General features: G+C 48.5%; 1 protein-coding gene across 1 annotated transcript in view; it reads right to left on the bottom strand.

The window, feature by feature from the left end:
• The window catches only part of coro7 (coronin 7), a 74,540-nt gene that overhangs the window by 40,863 nt on the left and 15,255 nt on the right, over positions 1-18,422 (bottom strand). The window contains exons 8-9 of the mRNA XM_086055326.1: positions 13,660-13,743; positions 13,044-13,126 (exon numbers count right to left, since the gene is read on the bottom strand). Coding sequence (XP_085911452.1) covers positions 13,044-13,126; positions 13,660-13,743 — 167 coding nt within the window. The remainder of the gene's footprint in view (positions 1-13,043; positions 13,127-13,659; positions 13,744-18,422) is intronic.

Here is an 18,422-nt window from a genome sequence, read left to right as displayed (position 1 = left end):
GAACGCAAACTTCCGAGAAATAAAAACGCAACGCGGGTGAGGCGGCCAGAACTTTCCATCCGTCCGTTTGCGTTCAGGAAGAATTTGGGGGAAAACTGCAAGGAGACGGCAACAGATGTGTCCTAATGGTGAGCACATGCGAAGGCGGCGCAGCGGCTTCAGGTAAAGCACACGCAGGTGATGTCATGTAACAGCAATGCCTGCAGCTCAAACAATGCCTGCCTGCCTGCATGCGCTGCACCGGCATCTGCTAATGTTCATGTGTGAAAAGGAGAGGAGGAGCTGTGTGTGAGTGTGTGTGCTCTTATACGCCATGCTTTCCTTAAAACAGACTGGCTATTTGTTCCAGTGGAGCGCAGATGAACCCGGTCCCTCGGATGTCAGCCAACTTTGATGCTCAAAAGGGCCACTCAATGCTCCTTTTTTGTTGCTCCGAGGGACACTGTGCTCAATGATCAACTTTCTATTATATCCCTCCGCCAACAAAAACATTGAGGAATAAATCGATCGCCGTTCCCTTTTTAACTTGTCCCGGACTGAAATCGTTATTCAAGCGGCAGCCGAGGACAATGCGACGCTCGCACGCTGGGGGACGCTCACGTATGGTCGCCACATTGTCTTTAAATGGTATGAAATGTCATTTAAATGCGCGCAACATGTTGCCATCTGCAGTCAATGAACTCAAGTCTCATTGGCCTTCAACGCACAGACATTTCCCACAAATTGCCCGTAACAGAGGATTTATCTTCTGTGACGTATAAAATACCTGTCGAATAGCGACAGGTGCTTTCGACGGAGCGGGGTGGAACATTGGAGAGTCGGGTGTTCAATTTTGTTTCATTTTATTATAAGCAGAAAAAAGTGGGGAAAACGAGTGTGCCGTTTGTCCGCCGCTCTTGTTAGAGAGCAGGCTACTTCCTGGTCCACGGAAAATGACCTAAGACACACAGCCATGTGGAAATAAACATCAGTAGGTTTTACATTAAAACAAAAAAGGGCGATTCATGCCATTTTGGTAACAAATGATTTGGATGTCTTTCCAGCGGCTTCCGGTTGAGAGATTTTGTTATTGGCCGATGAAACCAAGGTCGAACCTTTTGGTCCAAAAGGAATGTTTGGCGCAAAGACAAGATCGCTCATCACCACAACGTCGCGCGTTGCAACTGGGCTTTCGTCAGCGAGGAATTACGAAAAGCTACAAATAGCAGTCGGTGTTTGCACAAACTCTTCAGGCTTCTGCTGGCAAACATGTCAGGAAAAGCTGAGCGTTATTTGGAGTTCGTTATATGACAGAAACCAGGGGTGTGCAGACTTTTTCTATCCACGTATTTGTCCCCCCTAACCATATGCACTCTGCTGCCAACCCGACCGTCACCTCAAAGCAACATCCACCGGGCGCCTTGAGGCTGCGCAGACGGCAGAATGGAATCATCATGGAGGGCAAAAGAAAGTGATCAATAAATGACAAAGCGGTTCCACAAGAAAAGCGGGTGCTTTCCCAAAGCCACTGGCACAGTTTGCACACGGCCAACCAGGAAGTGCCCGTGTGGCCACTATGTAGCTGCATGCTAATAAACACACAAAGGACTCTCAAAGTGTAAGAAAAGAAGCGCTGAGTCAGGAGGATTGAAACAAAAAAAGAGAAATAAAAAAAGCACAGCACCGCTTTGTTTTTAGAAGCTGCTTCTCTGGCTCTGTTTGTTGGCTCTTGCCCAGTTTCCACCGCTCGCTCGCTCGCTCGCTCGCCTGCCACACATTCCACCTTCGCTTGCCATTAATCTTTCCCAAGGACTAATAATGCAGTCGCTCTCATGTGCGTGTAAACAAGGCCTGCCCGCCAGCGTGTGCCAGCAGAGAGGGCCCAGAAGCTCCAAGAGTTTTTCTCTGGCTACTTCTTGACAGCCTGCACACGCACCAACACATGCGACTCATTTCGCATGGCGTTTAGGACGTTATTTCTTGCCGTGCGTGTGAAACGGCAAGAGTTTACGTCTTCAAGCATGCTGCGTTTGACATTTGTACTCAGCAAAATGAACTCACACGGATAAGAAGAAAGAGAGTATGAGGGCGCTCCTTATTTTGTAGCCGGTTTGCCAATTGACGGTGGCGGTTGTCATTATGAAGGGGTGAGACGAGCAATCGCATGAAGTTTGATTGTTTCTTTTACGTCCGCTTTCTTGTTCCTTTGTCGGGCCGCCGGCCGCCTTTGGATTAGCTACAATTGGTTTCGCGTCACAATTCACGCAGTCATGACTCGGGGTCATTCGCGCTCATAAAGATTGTCGGCCTCGGCCCGTTTCCGACCCTGTTATCGGGACAATTCACTCACTAGTTTGCCTTTAGTATATACCGCGGGCCCAAAAAAATAACAATAAAAAAACAAGCTTCAGAACCACAAATGGTCAGACATTTGGATACCCCTGATGTAGGTCAAAGGTTTGGAAGAGGACAGAACAGGAGCGCATGTTGCTAAAAGCCATCCTTGCGCAATGTGTCAAATCCAGACCAGTCTTCCGGAAGATAAGTCCGATAAAAATAATCCCTCATTAGCCTTAAAGACGCTTCACTTGGACTGAGAGCAGTGAGTTGTGGCTTTGTCGGCCCAAAGCAAGCTTTCTAACCTCACGTGGCTTGAAAAAAAAAAAAAAAAAAAAAGAAAAGAAAAGAAAAGGAAAACAGCTGGGATAAAGAGAAGCAACAGGCTGAACAGCTGCCAGAATTGAGAAGAAATGCCAGAGGCAAAGTTATAAAACGTCAGTGACGGTGGCCAAACGATTTCCGACACTGATCAGGATGCGATTGGATCAATCCGTTGCCAATTCTGAGTTTGTTTATTTCCTCAACTGCTGATGGGTGGAGGCCTTAATATGTACCGTGACATTTTTGGAACAACAAACAGGATTTTTGTCTTCTTTTTTTTTTTTTTCCACAAATAAAAAATGTCAGCTATGTTACCATAAGCCAAATAAAACAATACAAACAAATTGAATTCAAGTTTGGCTCTCATAGGGAATCTGGAATTTTAATATTATTCAATGCATTGCATTGCATCTTCATGTATGATGAAGCATGGAGAGTGAAGTGGACTGGAAGCAAACATTTTCATCGCCACTTGCCAAGTGGAAACCACTCGCCACGTGTATTTAAAAAAACCAAACAAAAAAAACAAACAAAACACGAGGCTCGCCATGGATTATAAACAAGAGATGTGCAAGACGGTTGTCATCCACATCACTCCGACTAATTACCTTTCCCCCTAAACATGTGCGTCCAGCCTAAACGCAAATGATGACTGGCAGAACATAATGGCAGGCTTAAACAACCCCCTGCTAAAGTGACCTTTGAACCCTGGCCTATGAACCCTAAGCCTCCAGGAATGGGCCCATCCACTTCCGGCCAACAAACACCTGTTCGGGCCGACTTGCTGAAAACACACACTAAGAAGGCGGGGGCGTGCGTGGGGCCGGGTTCCACACGCCCTTATTAGAAACAAACGCACACGCACACACTGCTAATCCTGTCATAGCAAAGGCGTGGAGAGTCACCTGAAGTGTGGGGTAGCTGATCAGTTGTCAGCAGACAAGGAGAGGGCCAATTTTTTCACAGGCTGATCTGTGCTCATTAGACGCCTTGTTTATGCATCCGGATTGGTCAAAGCGAAACAGGGACGGAGGCACAAATTGGTCCTTTTAGATACCTGACAATTCCAAACAAGGGATGCACAAGATTTTGAGGCGACTGTCTGGCGCTTTTTGGCTTTTTATCACAATGCTAAATGTACTGTTCCAACTGTTTCGCTAAACAAGCACTTCTGCCATCTTTGTTATGTTTGTAATGTCTATTTCCAGTCAGCTCAACAAATATTCAATGTTCATGCAAATCATTTCTGAAACTTCACAACGGCGTTAGCTGAGGTTTGTAACGGCGTAAGGTGTTGCCACTTAAGTAAAATGTTGGCTTAGGTTGCCTCCATGGGAATGAAACTAAGTCATGAACCTGGAACCTCCCAATTCACTTTGATCACTTTGTGTTGCGAAAGCAATAGTGTGTAGCACAGCCACAGCTCAAACTGTGAAACTGCATCCGACTCCAATCATTCACAGCACGAGCGCCTTCCTGCCTCATGCACGCTCACAAGAAGCACAAGCGACTTCCGTCTGGCGTGCGGCGCCGAGTGCCAAAAGTCACTTGCAGCGCCACGGCAGTCGCAACTTGGCAAGCGTCACGGCGCTTTGTTCCAGGGTAGTCGTGTGCCAGAGCGGCCGATGCTTGCCTTCGCCTCGGCACAGTGCGAAAGCCGCCGCCGCCGCCGCGCTAAACAAACACCAACAGGGGTGAGCGCCGGGCGCCGGCCTGCGTGGCTGCCTGCCAGCCCGGGCTGTGGCCTGCTAACGGGTGCAACAGGCAGCCCAAAGCGCTAGTGGCCCTCCCGAGCGGATGGGCTCGGCTCAGTGGAAAGTTTGCATCAGTGCGCGCGGAAGCCATCGCTGCTCGGAGAAGGTAGTAATTCTGCAGACCCCCATGCTAATGTAGCCATTACTTCCCAAGCGACCGCAAGCTAAATGTATCCTCCGTGCGTAGCAGAAAATAGCATAACTGTGGGGAGCTAGAGGGGAAAGACGATGATAGAAAAAAACACGCTGTATGTGGAAGCCCAAGATGAAGCAGGCTGATGGATGGAGAACATAAAACTGGAGTCACCAAAGAAGGAAACCACTTAATAGAGACCAGAGAATAAATCATACACACACACACACACACACACACACACAAAAAGGAGGCGCTATAGATGGATGAGGCAGTTCTGAAAAGGACTAAAGCAGACAGAAGAGTTGATGGGGGTGGAGTGGGGGTCTCTCAAGTTCTACCACTGCATATTTTCCATCTTAAGAGAGATATAATTTACAGAAACCAAGTCAAGGTCAGAAGCAGGGAAGCCGCTGCCAACTCCATCTCAGCAGCCAGGACGCAATCTCTCTTTGCTGATTTCCTTTTGCTCGCTCGCTCGCTCTTTCTGTCTTCCGTCATCAGCCTGGAAGCTTTCGTCCCGCTATCTCATCCGTCAATCTAGAAGGGACTTTGACGCTTTTCACATCAGGAGGCACTTGTGTCTGTAGTACTCTGTCCTACCAGGGCCACGTGTCTTTTAACAGTCACGGTTTTGGCAGAGTGCGCTTGGAAGGCAGCTGCGGGTTCAACACCTCATATTTATTGGTGAAAATTCATGAAAAAACGATGGGAGCACAAGAGAAAATGAGTATAGCAGCAAAGGGGCATCGGGTCAGAGCAATATAGCATTTCCAACATGCCAGAAGCTGGAGTCTCTTTCCATCTCTTGAGCTAAGATGGAGACAAAAGGAACCCAAAGGACTCGTATCAGACTTCAACTTGTCTTAAGGACTCCCAAGAAGGCTACAAAAGCAGCATCGTTGACAAGCCATTGTGTCCCTCAAGATACAGTTCTTTTCTAACCCAACCAACAACCTAGCAAAATCATCTACCTTCAAATTCGAAATGTATGCAACTAACCAACGAGCTAACTGAACAAAGGGGGCCTTCAACTATGGCCAAAATAGAATCACCCCAGAACCGATGACATGGCCCCACGACACGCTTGAGTGGTAGGCCAATGCCACTAAAGTAGAACAAGTGAATGTCACACAAAGGTTGTTGTTTTTTTTTTGAATAGGTGTCAAACTGTAATAATGAAGTAGTCGCGGCTGCATGACTGTCATTTCCTGTAGAGGGCTGATAATCTAACGGTCTCTCGGGAAGTAGAGTCGCTATGTCATTTCTTCGTAAACTGGGTGAGGTCAGATGTGGTCCATCGTTGGAGCGCTGCTTGGCAATCATGGTCAGCATGTGTGAAGACAATACCGACCATCGCACACGTGCACATGTGTGTAAATCTCTCCTTGCTATTTGTCCAGCAAGCTAGTGTTGTTCCAGTTCAGTGCTGGTGAAAGGCCAGATCCCCTCAGGACATAACCTGGGAAAGTGCGGATGAAAGGCCCAGCAGTTCTCCGGCTTTGTCCTCTTCAGTCTCTTGAGGAACAAGTGGACATTGAAATGTTTTCCTGCGGCGGGGGCCTCCTGCCTTGTCCGCGGTGGTCTTGCGTTCAAATGTTTATCGAAGGGTCTTTGTGGAAAAGTTGGTCTTTCACCCTGTCTTTGAGGGCTGACCTTTACAAACGCCATTCAGTCAAATCCAGCAGAAAGTGAAAACGGCAGGAGACATAACATCGAGGTACAAAAGAGAAACAATGCTCATTTTCATGGGTTTCAACAACACCAAAAACCTTCAAACCCAAAGCAAACCATGTCATCCTCCTGGCCTATCCGGACAGGCATCAGCCACGTCGTGCCTGAGTGCCTCTTAAACGACACACTTGCCCGATTCTCTTTGTCGCCACAGATGACAAATATTGTTTGGACAGTGGCTGAGAACGCAAGCGTGTCTTGACACGGAAGCATAAAAGACGGAAAGTGCATGGGACTGACCATTGTCAACTGCCTGAAGCAATGCAGGCCCCCCACCTACCTCACGGTTGGGCTGCAATATAAGACACAACACCTGTGCCTCCACTGCCCCCAGTGCTGTCCTTGCACAGCAGATGATGGAACAAAGCCCCTAGGTAAGGAGGTTAATGGCAGCGCAAAGCTGCTTGTCTCCACGTCTCAAGGCAGCAGGAGGCTAGTGCGATAGGATTCATGGATGAGCAGCTCGACAAACCCAAAGGCAGAATCCAGGACTCCACTAAACTATTACGCTCGCCTAATAGCGTAGTTGTCAATGTCCTACTTGAGCGTGTTTGGAAAAAGACAACAGATTCCATTCACAAAATCCCAATTGCCTCACTTCAACTTTTGTTGATTCTCGTTAGAATTTACACAGATGTCTAAACAGCGGCACGGTTTTAGCAAGCACATTGCTATTTTTATTGCTATTTTGACAACATGAGCCATTATTCGGCGAACAAGCCTCGTGTACAGACATCCAGTACACCGATGCTACCCGTTCTGCTCAATCGCATTGCCAGATGTCAACGCTTACATACTGCAGACATGTTTTAGTTTGGATCTTTTCATTCGCGTCTGCTGTTACTGTCCACTTTGCGACGGTAAAAACGGAAGTTTCCCCATGGACTTCTGCACCAGTGCCGCGACGCACTTCCGATCTCGCCACAGACTCCAATGGCAGTTACAGCTCTCGGGTTTTACTACCTGACCGTTTTCCCGCTGTTGTGAACGGAGCAGAAAGTTAAGCGGAACCTAATTTGCCAATGACGAGAGGAATCGGACGTTGGCTACATCAAGGACTTGGCGCTTGCCTTGTCCATATATGGTGAACAGTGCTTTCCCCATAACCAAGTTCAACAAGTTGAGGACAAAACACAGCAAGGGAACAATAGAGGGCTTACACCTCCACAAATCGGAGTCCTTTTCTCCAACCAGTTGCTCCCCCACCATTGCAGAAAAGGCCCACACAATTGTCAGCTGACTAATTGACCTGACTGAAATAACGTCACACAGAGTTGACGTTCGAGTAGAAAAATCTCCAGAGCCCCCTCAGCTGGAGTCCCGACCCCAAGGGTCCTCGACCTTTTCTTCTCTTCTTCCACTCCGAACTTGCTTTTGCACAATGGGCAAATGATTTCCTGGCCATTGCGACATGCCCAACTCTCCCAGCGTCTGCCTTTCCATGCACATTTTTAAGCCGCTCAGGGCCAAGTGCACTTGCGTTGGGTCGGACATGTACATGCACACAGAGCCCCGAGAAGGAGCACAAAGAGGCCCCCGCAGGTGCAGGTGCCGGTGTGGGTGCAGGGCAGCTTTTGTTGTCATAACATTTCCTGACCGATGAGAGAAATCTGCCAGGCAGAATCTGGCTTAACCACAAACACACAGTACTAGTGAGTTTTTACCCCAAAAAAGAGTTGCCTTTAAAGACCCTGTCAAGTTTCCATGTGCCAGATTGTTTCTAAGTACATTATAGATGGGCAAAGACCGTTTTTTTGGAAATACAACATGAAAGTGGGATTGGGTTAAGATTTTGTTCAACTCCATGTGAACAGCAAAAGTTGCTGGTCTATAAACTGAGCGTCGACTTGGGTGGAGCCGGAATCAGAGTGGGAAGGAAGCACTTATTTGAGGAAAGACACTCTGCTCATTGCCACAGGAAGTCACATTCATAGTGACTTGCCGGCAAATCGGCGTCCTAAGAGTAGAGCCGCCCGCCATTCATTTGCCTGGCGGACAGAACTCGCCCAAGCGGGACATGGCCGCGTCCAAAGTGCAAATTTACACAGCCGCCGCGGCTTCTCACGTTCAGATAATTCCATGTGTGACAATTGCCGTGAGCACAAAGGGCTGGGGGCAGTGAGCATGGAAAATAGCAAGCAAAAGTCATCCGTGGTGACTAAAGTATAAGCGGGCAGGCAAGCCTTTGTCAAGCTACGAGGTGAACAGTGACAATCTGCTCAAAGGCGGCAGCGGAGGGGGCGGGGGCGGAAAGCAACTACTAATGGGAAACACACTTCTCGCCACCGCTCGGATCATTTTCCCCCCTCCCCTTTCCGCTGTAAAGAGTATCATCGTGATTTGGGAGAAGGCATGATTTTAAGAGTTGCTCCATGATGTGGAAGGGCAACAGCGTAGCTTGTAAAAACACGTATGAGTGTCAAACCGGAGTATATATTAGAATTCAATCACACAGAAAAGATTGGAGGCTCTGGAGTGACAAGACAATTAGGAGCAATCCCTCAACGGTCTGGAAAGTCTCCGCGGAGCTGTCAACGTGGCTCCACTGCAGCCCTGGCACGGATTCTTCACGGCAGGGCGTCCACTCAGCTCCTCGCATTGCGTCCATATGCTTGCGATGAATGCCCTGCACTGTTTCCACTTAGGGCCCGCATCCCCTGCCAGCCTCGCTCGCGTCTTCATCGCAAAGATCAGCTACTGCAGCTTTACCCTCAAGGGAAAGGTGAAACGTGCCAAAGTGGAATCGCGATGGCCCCAAAGACAGCGAAAGCTTCTGTACATGGAACGCGGCCCGGATGCTAGCGCGAGCGAGCATATTTGATTTGATCAATCGCAAAACAAAACAGATTTGATTCCCGTATGTTGACCGAGGAAATACCTGCTGCAGCTGCTGCTGCTGCTGCTGTGTGTTGTTTTTTTTTACAGGACCAAAACACATTCGGGCTTTGTGCCACTGACTACCTGAAGCGCACTATGACGTCCACAACTGCCACGTCCTTTGACGAATCTTCATCCGCCACCCACTTTAGTCTGCTTTAGCTTGAAAATCACAAAAGACATTCAAGTGAAGGTGAATGGAAGAAAAGATGGAGGAGGCAGGAAGGAAGAACGCACCAAGAAAAAGACTTTCCCCCCCCATTTTCCTTCTGTGGCAAGTTCACACAAAAAGGTCTTTCTAATCCCCGGAGTGCTGAGCGCATACCTGTGGGATGAAACCAAAACCCTCTGTGAATTATATTAAAAATCCCGAGCCAAACACTCTGCATACTTCCATGTGTGTGTGTGTGTGTGTGTGTGCGTGTTTTTTTTTTTTTATTCCATTAGGTTTTGCTCTCAAAGGAAATTTCAAATAGAATTCCAGATACCAGGAACTCAGCAAAACTTGAAGTCAGCTAGTGCAGAAAGGCAACAGATGGGAGGAAGAAAAGGACAGCGTCTCATAAGAGCAAAAACATTTGCTGACGTCAAATGTGCTCACGTTAGCGTCTACAAAAAGCCCTTCAAGGTTCATACGAGGTGTTTCAACTAAAAGCCACCATTTTTAAAGAAAAAAAATACATTATGTGTGTCAACGCTAGTCAAAACACGGTACTCTGATTAATATTGCATTTGCAGGATATACATGAAACAGCAAAAATTCAATGTTTAGCAAATTCATTATCAGCTGCAGACCAGATGTGACATCAAAGTTGTAGGTTTTTTTTTTAAAGTTTTTTTTTTACACATAATTCAACAATTTCAAATGCTGAACATAACTTGAGAACAAATCTTTTCATGCTCTTGAACTGTCTGAGAAGTGTTGTAAGATTTTGCCTGGTCGCCCATTCTGCCTCGTGCATGGTCATTAAGTCTGTTTTTTTTTTTCAAATCTAAAATGGCAGCCCCCATAAGTCGGTATGGTTGAAACCTATTTTTTAGAATAAATACTTCACAGATGGAAGTAAACGGCAGCCGATAACGACGATACGCCGCAAATAATCGAAAAAAGATAGTGTAACAAAGTTTTGCCATCTTAGGTTTCAGTCCCCTTTTCGGACCACCTCTTTCTTTGACATGTGGTGGAGCCTCCCTCTGAATCCCAAATTTCAACCCCAAATGACTAACAGATCGCGGAGCTTCATGTTTGATCTGTCGGAACCCGGCCTTCAGGTTCTTTGACGGAGCGCGCGCGCGCTCACATCTTGAAGTCGGCGCAGACGAGCTGCCAAGTGGATGCTGACATTCACCTGACGACTCTCATTTTGGCCCGCCTCCACGCTTGGAGCGGCCCTTAATGCGCATTTATGTCTGAGTAAAGAAAACAAAAGGCAGCGAGGTCAAACTATGGTCCAAGCCTTGTGTGTTTGGACTTTGGTTAGCCACGCTGCAGCTGCACCTAATCCCCACAGGAAAGCCTTCATCTGGGACTGATTTGGGGAGCGCCTGAGCTCTTGATCGAAGAAAGGGGCGAGTGTTGCCCGCCTCTCCGCCATCCGTTTGATTATAGGGGAGGCAGCCCGGCCAAATTGCACCCGATGACTGGGCCTGGCCTGCACTCAGGCGCGACCCCGCTATGAAAACACACCCAAACAGAAGACACGGAGAGGGTGTGCGTCGCACCTGGTGCGCGGCGCAAAAAAAACCCAAAGCTCTTTGCCACAGTTAACTTGACGGCACTGCCAACGTCTTTGCGGATCCTGAGACAGGGTCGCTCGGCAAAACAATTGGAGCGGCAAGTCTTTGAAAGTGGTTTGCACCGGGTCGGGCCAATCAAGTAAATTGCACACAATTGTCAGTTGCCGATGATGTTCAGTCGCCTGCGGCGTGGATTCACTTCTTGCTCTGTGACGGCGTCAATGTGAATGACTGGGAGCCAACCCAGGGTGTCATCTGCCTTTCGCCCAAAATATGCTCGCATAGCTCACCCGTGACCCCCAACGTGACGGGCGGTCATAAAAAATGGATTGACGGCATCTGTTCGTATGCTGAGAAAGAAGACAATACTGTGCAAAGTCCATTTTGCCTTCATTGCTTCAAAGACACGATTACTCAACAATCCATCTACTGTATTCTCCAAAAGTGCACTTTGTGTTCGAAAAGGCTCCGCATGTGAACGCGTCCCTGCCACAGTCTCTATTTCAACTGCAGCCCCCTCCAAAATAACACGAGCCCTTCATTATTCTCCACTGAAAATGATTCCACCCGCAGCCCAATTGTATTGGCTGGAGCGCAAGGCCTCTCCAAGTTTGTGGCCATCCAATGAAAACAGTCCTACTGAAAACTGTGGACGGGCAACGCGAACCTGATCCAAGCCAGCCTGCTGCTCCAATTACACCCCGTCTTTACCGCAGCCCTTTTAATTAGAAACAGGCAAGGAAAAAAAAAAAAGCCAACAACTCTCCCTTTATGTGTTGTTTGGGCCTAAAAATGACAGGGAGGAAATGCTCCACTGTGCATGTTTGACTTCAAGCTTCCTCAGCTGCACGCACGCGCGCACGCACGCACGCACACACAATGGCATGGTTTAATTTAATGGAGCGCGGTGATGAATGGAAACAAAGTCTCCTTGTGATGGCTGCATTTGTCAACACATGCGCTGAGGCAACGCTCAACACAAACAAAAAGCCGCCACGATAAGACTGCATTGAAAGAACGAGCACGGGGAACCCGAGGACAAGCTGCTGCCGAGCGCCATGAATGAAGGCCCTCGTAGTTGTCGAGTCGCATCATAACCGCAGATAGGATATTTGATGACTAAACATTCAGAGACCCGAAGGGCTTTACACTAAATGCGATTCTAGACCGGGCAAGCACATTTTTGGAATTACTCGAGGCAATATCGGCCATTCGTTTTCTCTGGTGCTTGTCATCATTCGGGTGGCGGGCGAGCTGGAGTCTATCCCGGCTGACTTTGGGCGTGAGGCCATTTCAACCATCGCAAGCAAAGAGCCAGCCCGGGCCAACTAAATGCCAGGTCATGTTTTCCATTTCTCTTACGTGGCCATTCTTGTTCACGTCCGTGTTGTCACGCCAGCGGAGTACTTATTGACGTGCAATTTGGGCATCTGCGCATGCTCCATGGTGTACGTCAGTGTCGCAGTCAGATTGGATATGTGTCGCTCAACGACCACTTGGCATGAAATCAGAATTGGGCATTGTGTAAATTCAGCCTCAAAAGCCGACCGCGTGTTTTCTTCATACCATGAACACGTTCACTGCCAGTGATGTATTTTGTTGTTTTGTCACAGTCCAGCCATCCAATCCCAGGAACGTATTTATATTTGTTTCACATTTTTGGGTGAAAGACCGTCTGAGAGTGTCTGGCAGTCAATGAGTTAAGAAGCATGTGATGTCTCTCCAGACAGAAAACTTTCCTGAATGCTACGCATGGCAGAAATCCTCAGCAATCTGAATTCCCGGCCACATTCCTGCTTCCCCTCGGCGCTCGGCAGCCACGTTTGGAAAAATAAACGCGGCGACTGCAGCGGCGAGAGCGGCGAGGTGTCAACGTGCCTACTGCGGTCGCTTCGCCCCGTCACAGTGGTTATGAATAGAAGGATGCATTCAGAGGACAACGCTGCGAGAACGTCAGGAACGAATGCCGAGGTACAGTGCCACGGCCGCAGGAGGTCCCACATTGCTGCCTTGCAGCTGCACAGAAACCTCCGAGTGTGACGGCAACCTCCGGGCATAGCGCACGCAGGCTGCGCGCTAAGTGCAGCCAAGACATTTAAGAGCGAGGCGTCATGACAGTGACTTATGAGGAGGGACCAGCGCAGGTTGCGCACTAGTACGCCACTCACCCGCTGGAAGTGCCAAAGGTCTGCGACCTCACCGAAGAAGTCAAGTTCCTGCCGTCCCAAAGCCTCACCTCTCGGTTACGCATCTAAAAGGAGAACACAACACATTTACGTGAGAAGCCGTGTGCACGTATCACGTTTCCAGGAGCTGATTTGTCTGAAATACAAACGCAACAATCAGAGTGCAGCACAGAACAAACGTGGGACGCTCTTAATCCAGGGCTGGAGAAACATGATTTGATTTTGAAAATGGACAGCTGGGCCAGATTTTTTTTTAGTTAAAATGCATAAGACAAACTGTTTATTTGAAACATATTATATGACATCGTTTCTGATGAATTCACCCCGGCATCAGGATTATGGCCTGTTTGTCTGCCGCTTCTCCTCCCTCCTTTTTTTTTTTTTTTTTAGCAAAGTCAGCTAGCGACAAGCCGAGCGAGGCGGTTGCCGTGGAGGACGAAGACCGGGACAGGTCCTGAGGTGAACCACTTAGCCGGAGGCGTCGACCTGCGGCTCAAGTTTCCATAATATGTTCCTTTTCAATCAATTTGTATGATAAGTTTACATTTGAGCCACGGGAACATTTTGGCAAGGAAAATGAGCAAAGCTTTCCTCTTACCCTATCAAAGCCAGTGGTCAGCAGAAAGTCCTCGGTGGCCCACAGACTGCGCGAGTCTTTGTTGCTCTGAAGGCAGGCGGCGCTCTGCGAGACAGACAATACAAAAAAAACAACCTCTTGATCTTGTCATTCTGCAAATGCTGACAGCGACTGGCTCAAGATCGTTGCTGAGTGACGAGCGCGCGGGGAGCAGCGAATCTGCCCGTTGCAGATGTCTGTCTTGGGACAGAATGCAATTTGTCCCATTAGAGGAGATCTTGTTTTGCTTGTGTCACGTTGCGTCTGCCTGTCCTCATTGTACACAGTCTTAGGTATGTTGTCAAAACGGCACGCACATTTTGACCGGCGGTTCGGTTTTCAAGCACATACGACACGTGTTATGAGATGTGTGAAAACAACAGTTTGTGCAGAAAGAAGAGAATGTAACAACAGTGTCCTATTGACCAAAGGTCTGCACGTATGTAGCTCAATTACCTCTGGCCATGTTGTAATGTTGAACTGAAGACTAAATGGGCAGGCCCGATTCCAGAAAAAAAGCTCTTTGGAATTGGACGTGGGCAAGCGCTATTTAAGTGGCGCTAGACGATACTTGAAAAGCCTCAGCAGACTTCAAAAAAGTTCCCCGACCAAAATTGGGCGTTTTCATCATGGGCACAAGTCAATGGATTTGCCAGAGGACGAGAGCCTTTGCAAATTACAGGTGTCATTATATTCTAGTGCAAGCGTGCCCGGACATCAGGAGCTCATTAGCGCTCTCACAAGCACGCCGCCTATTTTTCACGACGCTAATAAATGGCAGCAAAAGGGGGACAAAAATGGGGGAAATGAAAGGGCCCGAGTGTGAGCTGCCAAGTCGCCCTCCTGAAAACGAGCTACTACCTTTTCCCAAAAAGACGGCGCTGCGCCAGGCAACCGGCAGGGTTCAAGTCTGTGTCGGGCTTGTGAAACTGAGCCTCCATCCATTTTCTGGACTGCAAAGACCACATAGGGCAAGAGGCACCCTGGACTGGTCGCCAGCCAATCGCAGGGAACGTGAAGAAAAACAAGCATTCGCAGTCACAAGTTGCTCAAAGAAGCTAATTTGCGTCTTTTGGGAATGTGGAACGAAGCTAAAGCAATCAACACGCAGAAAGGTCCGCTTGGAGTTTCAAAGTCACGAGCCCACAATATGCAAACAGCGAGCTTGTCAAACGAACAACTGCAGCGGAGCAAAGACAAAAAACGAGTCCGTTTTAATTCCAGTCGCACTTTCTTTCCTGGTCTTATTCCAATTTGCAACACCCCCTGAGGCGTGGGCAAATTACAAAGTGTGTCAGTCGGATATGTTTCCTTGTTCCTTGCCTGCAGCTTTCCTGTGTGCTTCTTCGTGAAATGTTCGTGGCTGCGACACAAGTCGTTGGGCAGAAGACAATGGCTTCTCCTGCGGTCCGCCTACCGTGTGTTTATCGTCCGCGCTGTTGCTTTCAAACAAGATTGATTGCACTTAACACAGACTTCAAGCTAGCACACGCGCGGAAGACAAAAATGCCAGTCGGAAAGGGAAATTCACGGCTGCGCTTTCCCGCCGCCCACCAACTGGACGTCATGTTTTCTGGCTTTGGGCGCGCTCCGAAAATATGAGCTAAGAGGCATCCATCAAACCGATTGCTGATGTGTCTCTCGCGCAGGCTCCTCAAAGCTAACAGAGCGCTGACAGACTTAATGATGAGTCAAGCTTTGAATCAACACCCGAGATCATTTTTCAGCCTGCAGGCAGCTGCGTCGAAGTCGGTTCACGTTCGCCTGCATGAGAGCATGTGCTGAGCAAGGTGATAAATAGTCCACGCGTATATGAGAGATCCAGGCAGGGTATACAAAGCCCCCCCCCCCCGAAATATCAGAAGAAGAATTAGAACGGCTGAAGCACAGACGCATAAACAGAAACGGAGGAAGATGGATTGCCACCTCGCTGTTCATCGGCAGGACCGCCGGTCCATTTCCTTGCAGGGGCAAGTCGACGCAGAGCTGCTTGGTGGTCGCTCCAAACTAGGAACAAGTACAGCTCAGACTATTTTAGTTTCGCTGCTCAAGGTCTGTCCAACATTGGACTGTATTCAAAAAGCAACATGGCGTGATTTTGCCTCTTTGCATCAAAGCAATGCTGGGACCATTTTGCCCTTTTTGTTTGGTGGAGGGCTGTGAGATGATGTCAAATATGGATATGTTAAAGCAAAAAAAAAAAAAAAAAAAGTCCTTCGGCTAAATAAAGGTTGTGAAACACTGATTCGTTGAAGCGTGTTTTTGGAATGTGGAGGAAGCCCGAGTACCCGGAGAAAACGCACAGGAGGGCCCGAGCCGGAGATTCAAACCCCGAATCTCAGAACAGTGAGGCAGGCGCGCTAACCACGAGGCCACCATGCGACCACCGCCGTTTACCAGAGACCGGATTCAAACTTTGGATTCCACAAGCCAAGTGAACGAAGAAGCCCTTACGTATTTCTGACTCCGAAAATCTTTTATTAGCCAGGATGCACTGTGTGTGTAAAAAGCATCATCATTTACGATGACTTCTGAAGGGCTTAACAATGCGTCCAAGGAAACTGGGAAAACACACAACACTCATTCAAAGGAAAAAGCAAACCACTTCCCCGACAGGGGATCAAAATGTTGAAAATGGACAAATTTGCAGTGAAGCAGACAAGTGCAGTTGTGCCAAAAGTCCATCCCTGAGGTCTTGGATGGGAGCTGACCAAAGCGCGATAGCCGAGGCCAACTCTGAAGGCCCCCGCTGCTTCGAGCGGCAGCTCAGAGCCGCGTGATGCCGCCAACGCTCCGGGGCAGCCAGAGGACGCCGCATCTGGGCCTGCGCGCGCGCGAAGGTTGCCAAAGAGTTTCCGTCCTCTACAGTCATAAATCGAACAGCTACAACGAAAGCTCATAAAAAGGAAAAAGGAGGCAATGAAGGCACGACAGGGAATATGAGTGCAGGTGTCTGCGAGAAGAGCGTGGAAAACGATTACAGACAGCAAAATCCGGGGGGAAAAAATGATGTGATAGTCAAGCGCAAGGCCGGCCAGACAAAAGGAAGTTGAAGTCGGTCAGCGGTTTGATCAATCTGATCTTGACATCTCGCTCGAGTGGCCGACCTGCGCCAATGCGCATACATGATCCTTCCATCTGCTTCGGTCATCCGCCGCCTTCGCCATTTGACTTTTGGTCTTTCCAAAAGGCAGATGGCGCTTCTGTGTCACTTGCGGGGAATGTTGCTTCACCCACCAGGACGACTATCAGGTGTCCGTATGCACATCCGGGAACAATCCAAGCCGCCTTGCAGACGCGCAGTTGCGCGCTAGCTCCTGTTTGGCACAAACGGGACGACTCGGCAGTGAAGGATGATCCAGAGCTTTTGCTCCATTGGTTGTTTGGCTTCTCTGGCTAAATTGGAGAATACGTGAGGCTCATCTTCAGCCATTGATGCGTCTTCAAGTTTTCCTTTTTAGTTTCCTTGGCAGAGGTCATGTTTGGGCTACTTAAAGTCCTTGCAAAGGAAAAATAAACACGTCTTCTAAATTTGACACCACAGAGTGTTGTTAACAGCCCCGCTATATTTGAATGACAAAAAAATTGCCAAATCTATCAAATGAGGCTTCAAAAGTGTGAAAAATCAAACCGTTCTCTCCATCAGACGTTGTGTCCGCTAAACGCGCCTTAAGCCACGCCCTGCTCACATGTCACTTGTCAATCAAATATCACTACTTCCGCCTGGAAAAATGGATGTTACTTCACCCGGAGTCGTTCTTCGACCTACACATGAATATGTTTGAGCTGTGAAAATACAGCATAGGCACGCGAAGCCTCCAGTGCTGCGATACCAGTGCGGGTCGTCGTCTGGCTCTTCCACGGTGCAACAACGAGGCGTTCTACAGCCAGGCCGGCGCAAAGCACTCATCATGCCACATTTTGTTTAGCTTTGAGGCTTCACTCTCTGAGTGGTCTTGCAAAGATATTTTCCTTTGACATTTTTAGGTTGAAACCATTTCTGATTGATTCCACAGCCATGAAGCGAGTCGGGAGAGCAAGAAGACTATTTTGGGGATGTTTTGTTCCTTCTGTTTTGTGACTACAGAGTGGATGGTAACGGAGGAGTCAGTTTACCGGTTTTCCAGCTGCACGCTCTTCAACCTGCTTCTCATTTCCTCTCTACTATCCATCATTCCGCTCTTCTCGTAATTTCCCCTCCTCTAATAACCAACTGTTGCCTTGAAGCTTTCATCAAGCCTCAACAATCCGTCCCAGTCTTTTCATCCGTGGCCAATTAAGTCATTGCAGTAGTCGCCGGGCCTTTCTTCATCTCCTGTCTTGTCGTCATGGCCCATTCAAATTGGGTTTGGGCCTTACAGTTCACAATCACCAATATCTTCAGACACGTGCCCGGCAAACGGACGGCAGAGGGCGGCGAGGGTTCGCGATGGAAATCAAACCTGCCCTTTTATGCGTTCATTTCCTTTACCGCCCACAGGCCATTTTTAGCTGGCTTTGGCGACGGCCATTTATTTGTACCCAACCAAAAAAGCCCCCAAAAAGTCCAGAAGCCACTTTGCACGTATGCTAGCAGTATCTGCCTCACTTGTTTTTGTCCTTCCCTAAAATGAGCATGGGCGCTTGAGGTCAGAAGCTGGGCGGGGAGAGGAATGGAGGGGAATGACAACACGCCTCAGCTGCAGCTGTAACAGCAGGAAAGTGAGAAGGCGCTCCAATGTGCTCACTCTGCAACGAGGTTAGCG

Source organism: Filicampus tigris, chromosome 16, assembly GCF_054856515.1.
Source record: "Filicampus tigris isolate MCC_2025a chromosome 16, RoL_Ftig_1.0, whole genome shotgun sequence".
Taxonomy (NCBI): domain Eukaryota; kingdom Metazoa; phylum Chordata; class Actinopteri; order Syngnathiformes; family Syngnathidae; genus Filicampus; species Filicampus tigris.
The sequence above is the reverse complement of the archived record's forward strand: the minus strand, read 5'-3'. Positions and strand labels throughout refer to the sequence as shown.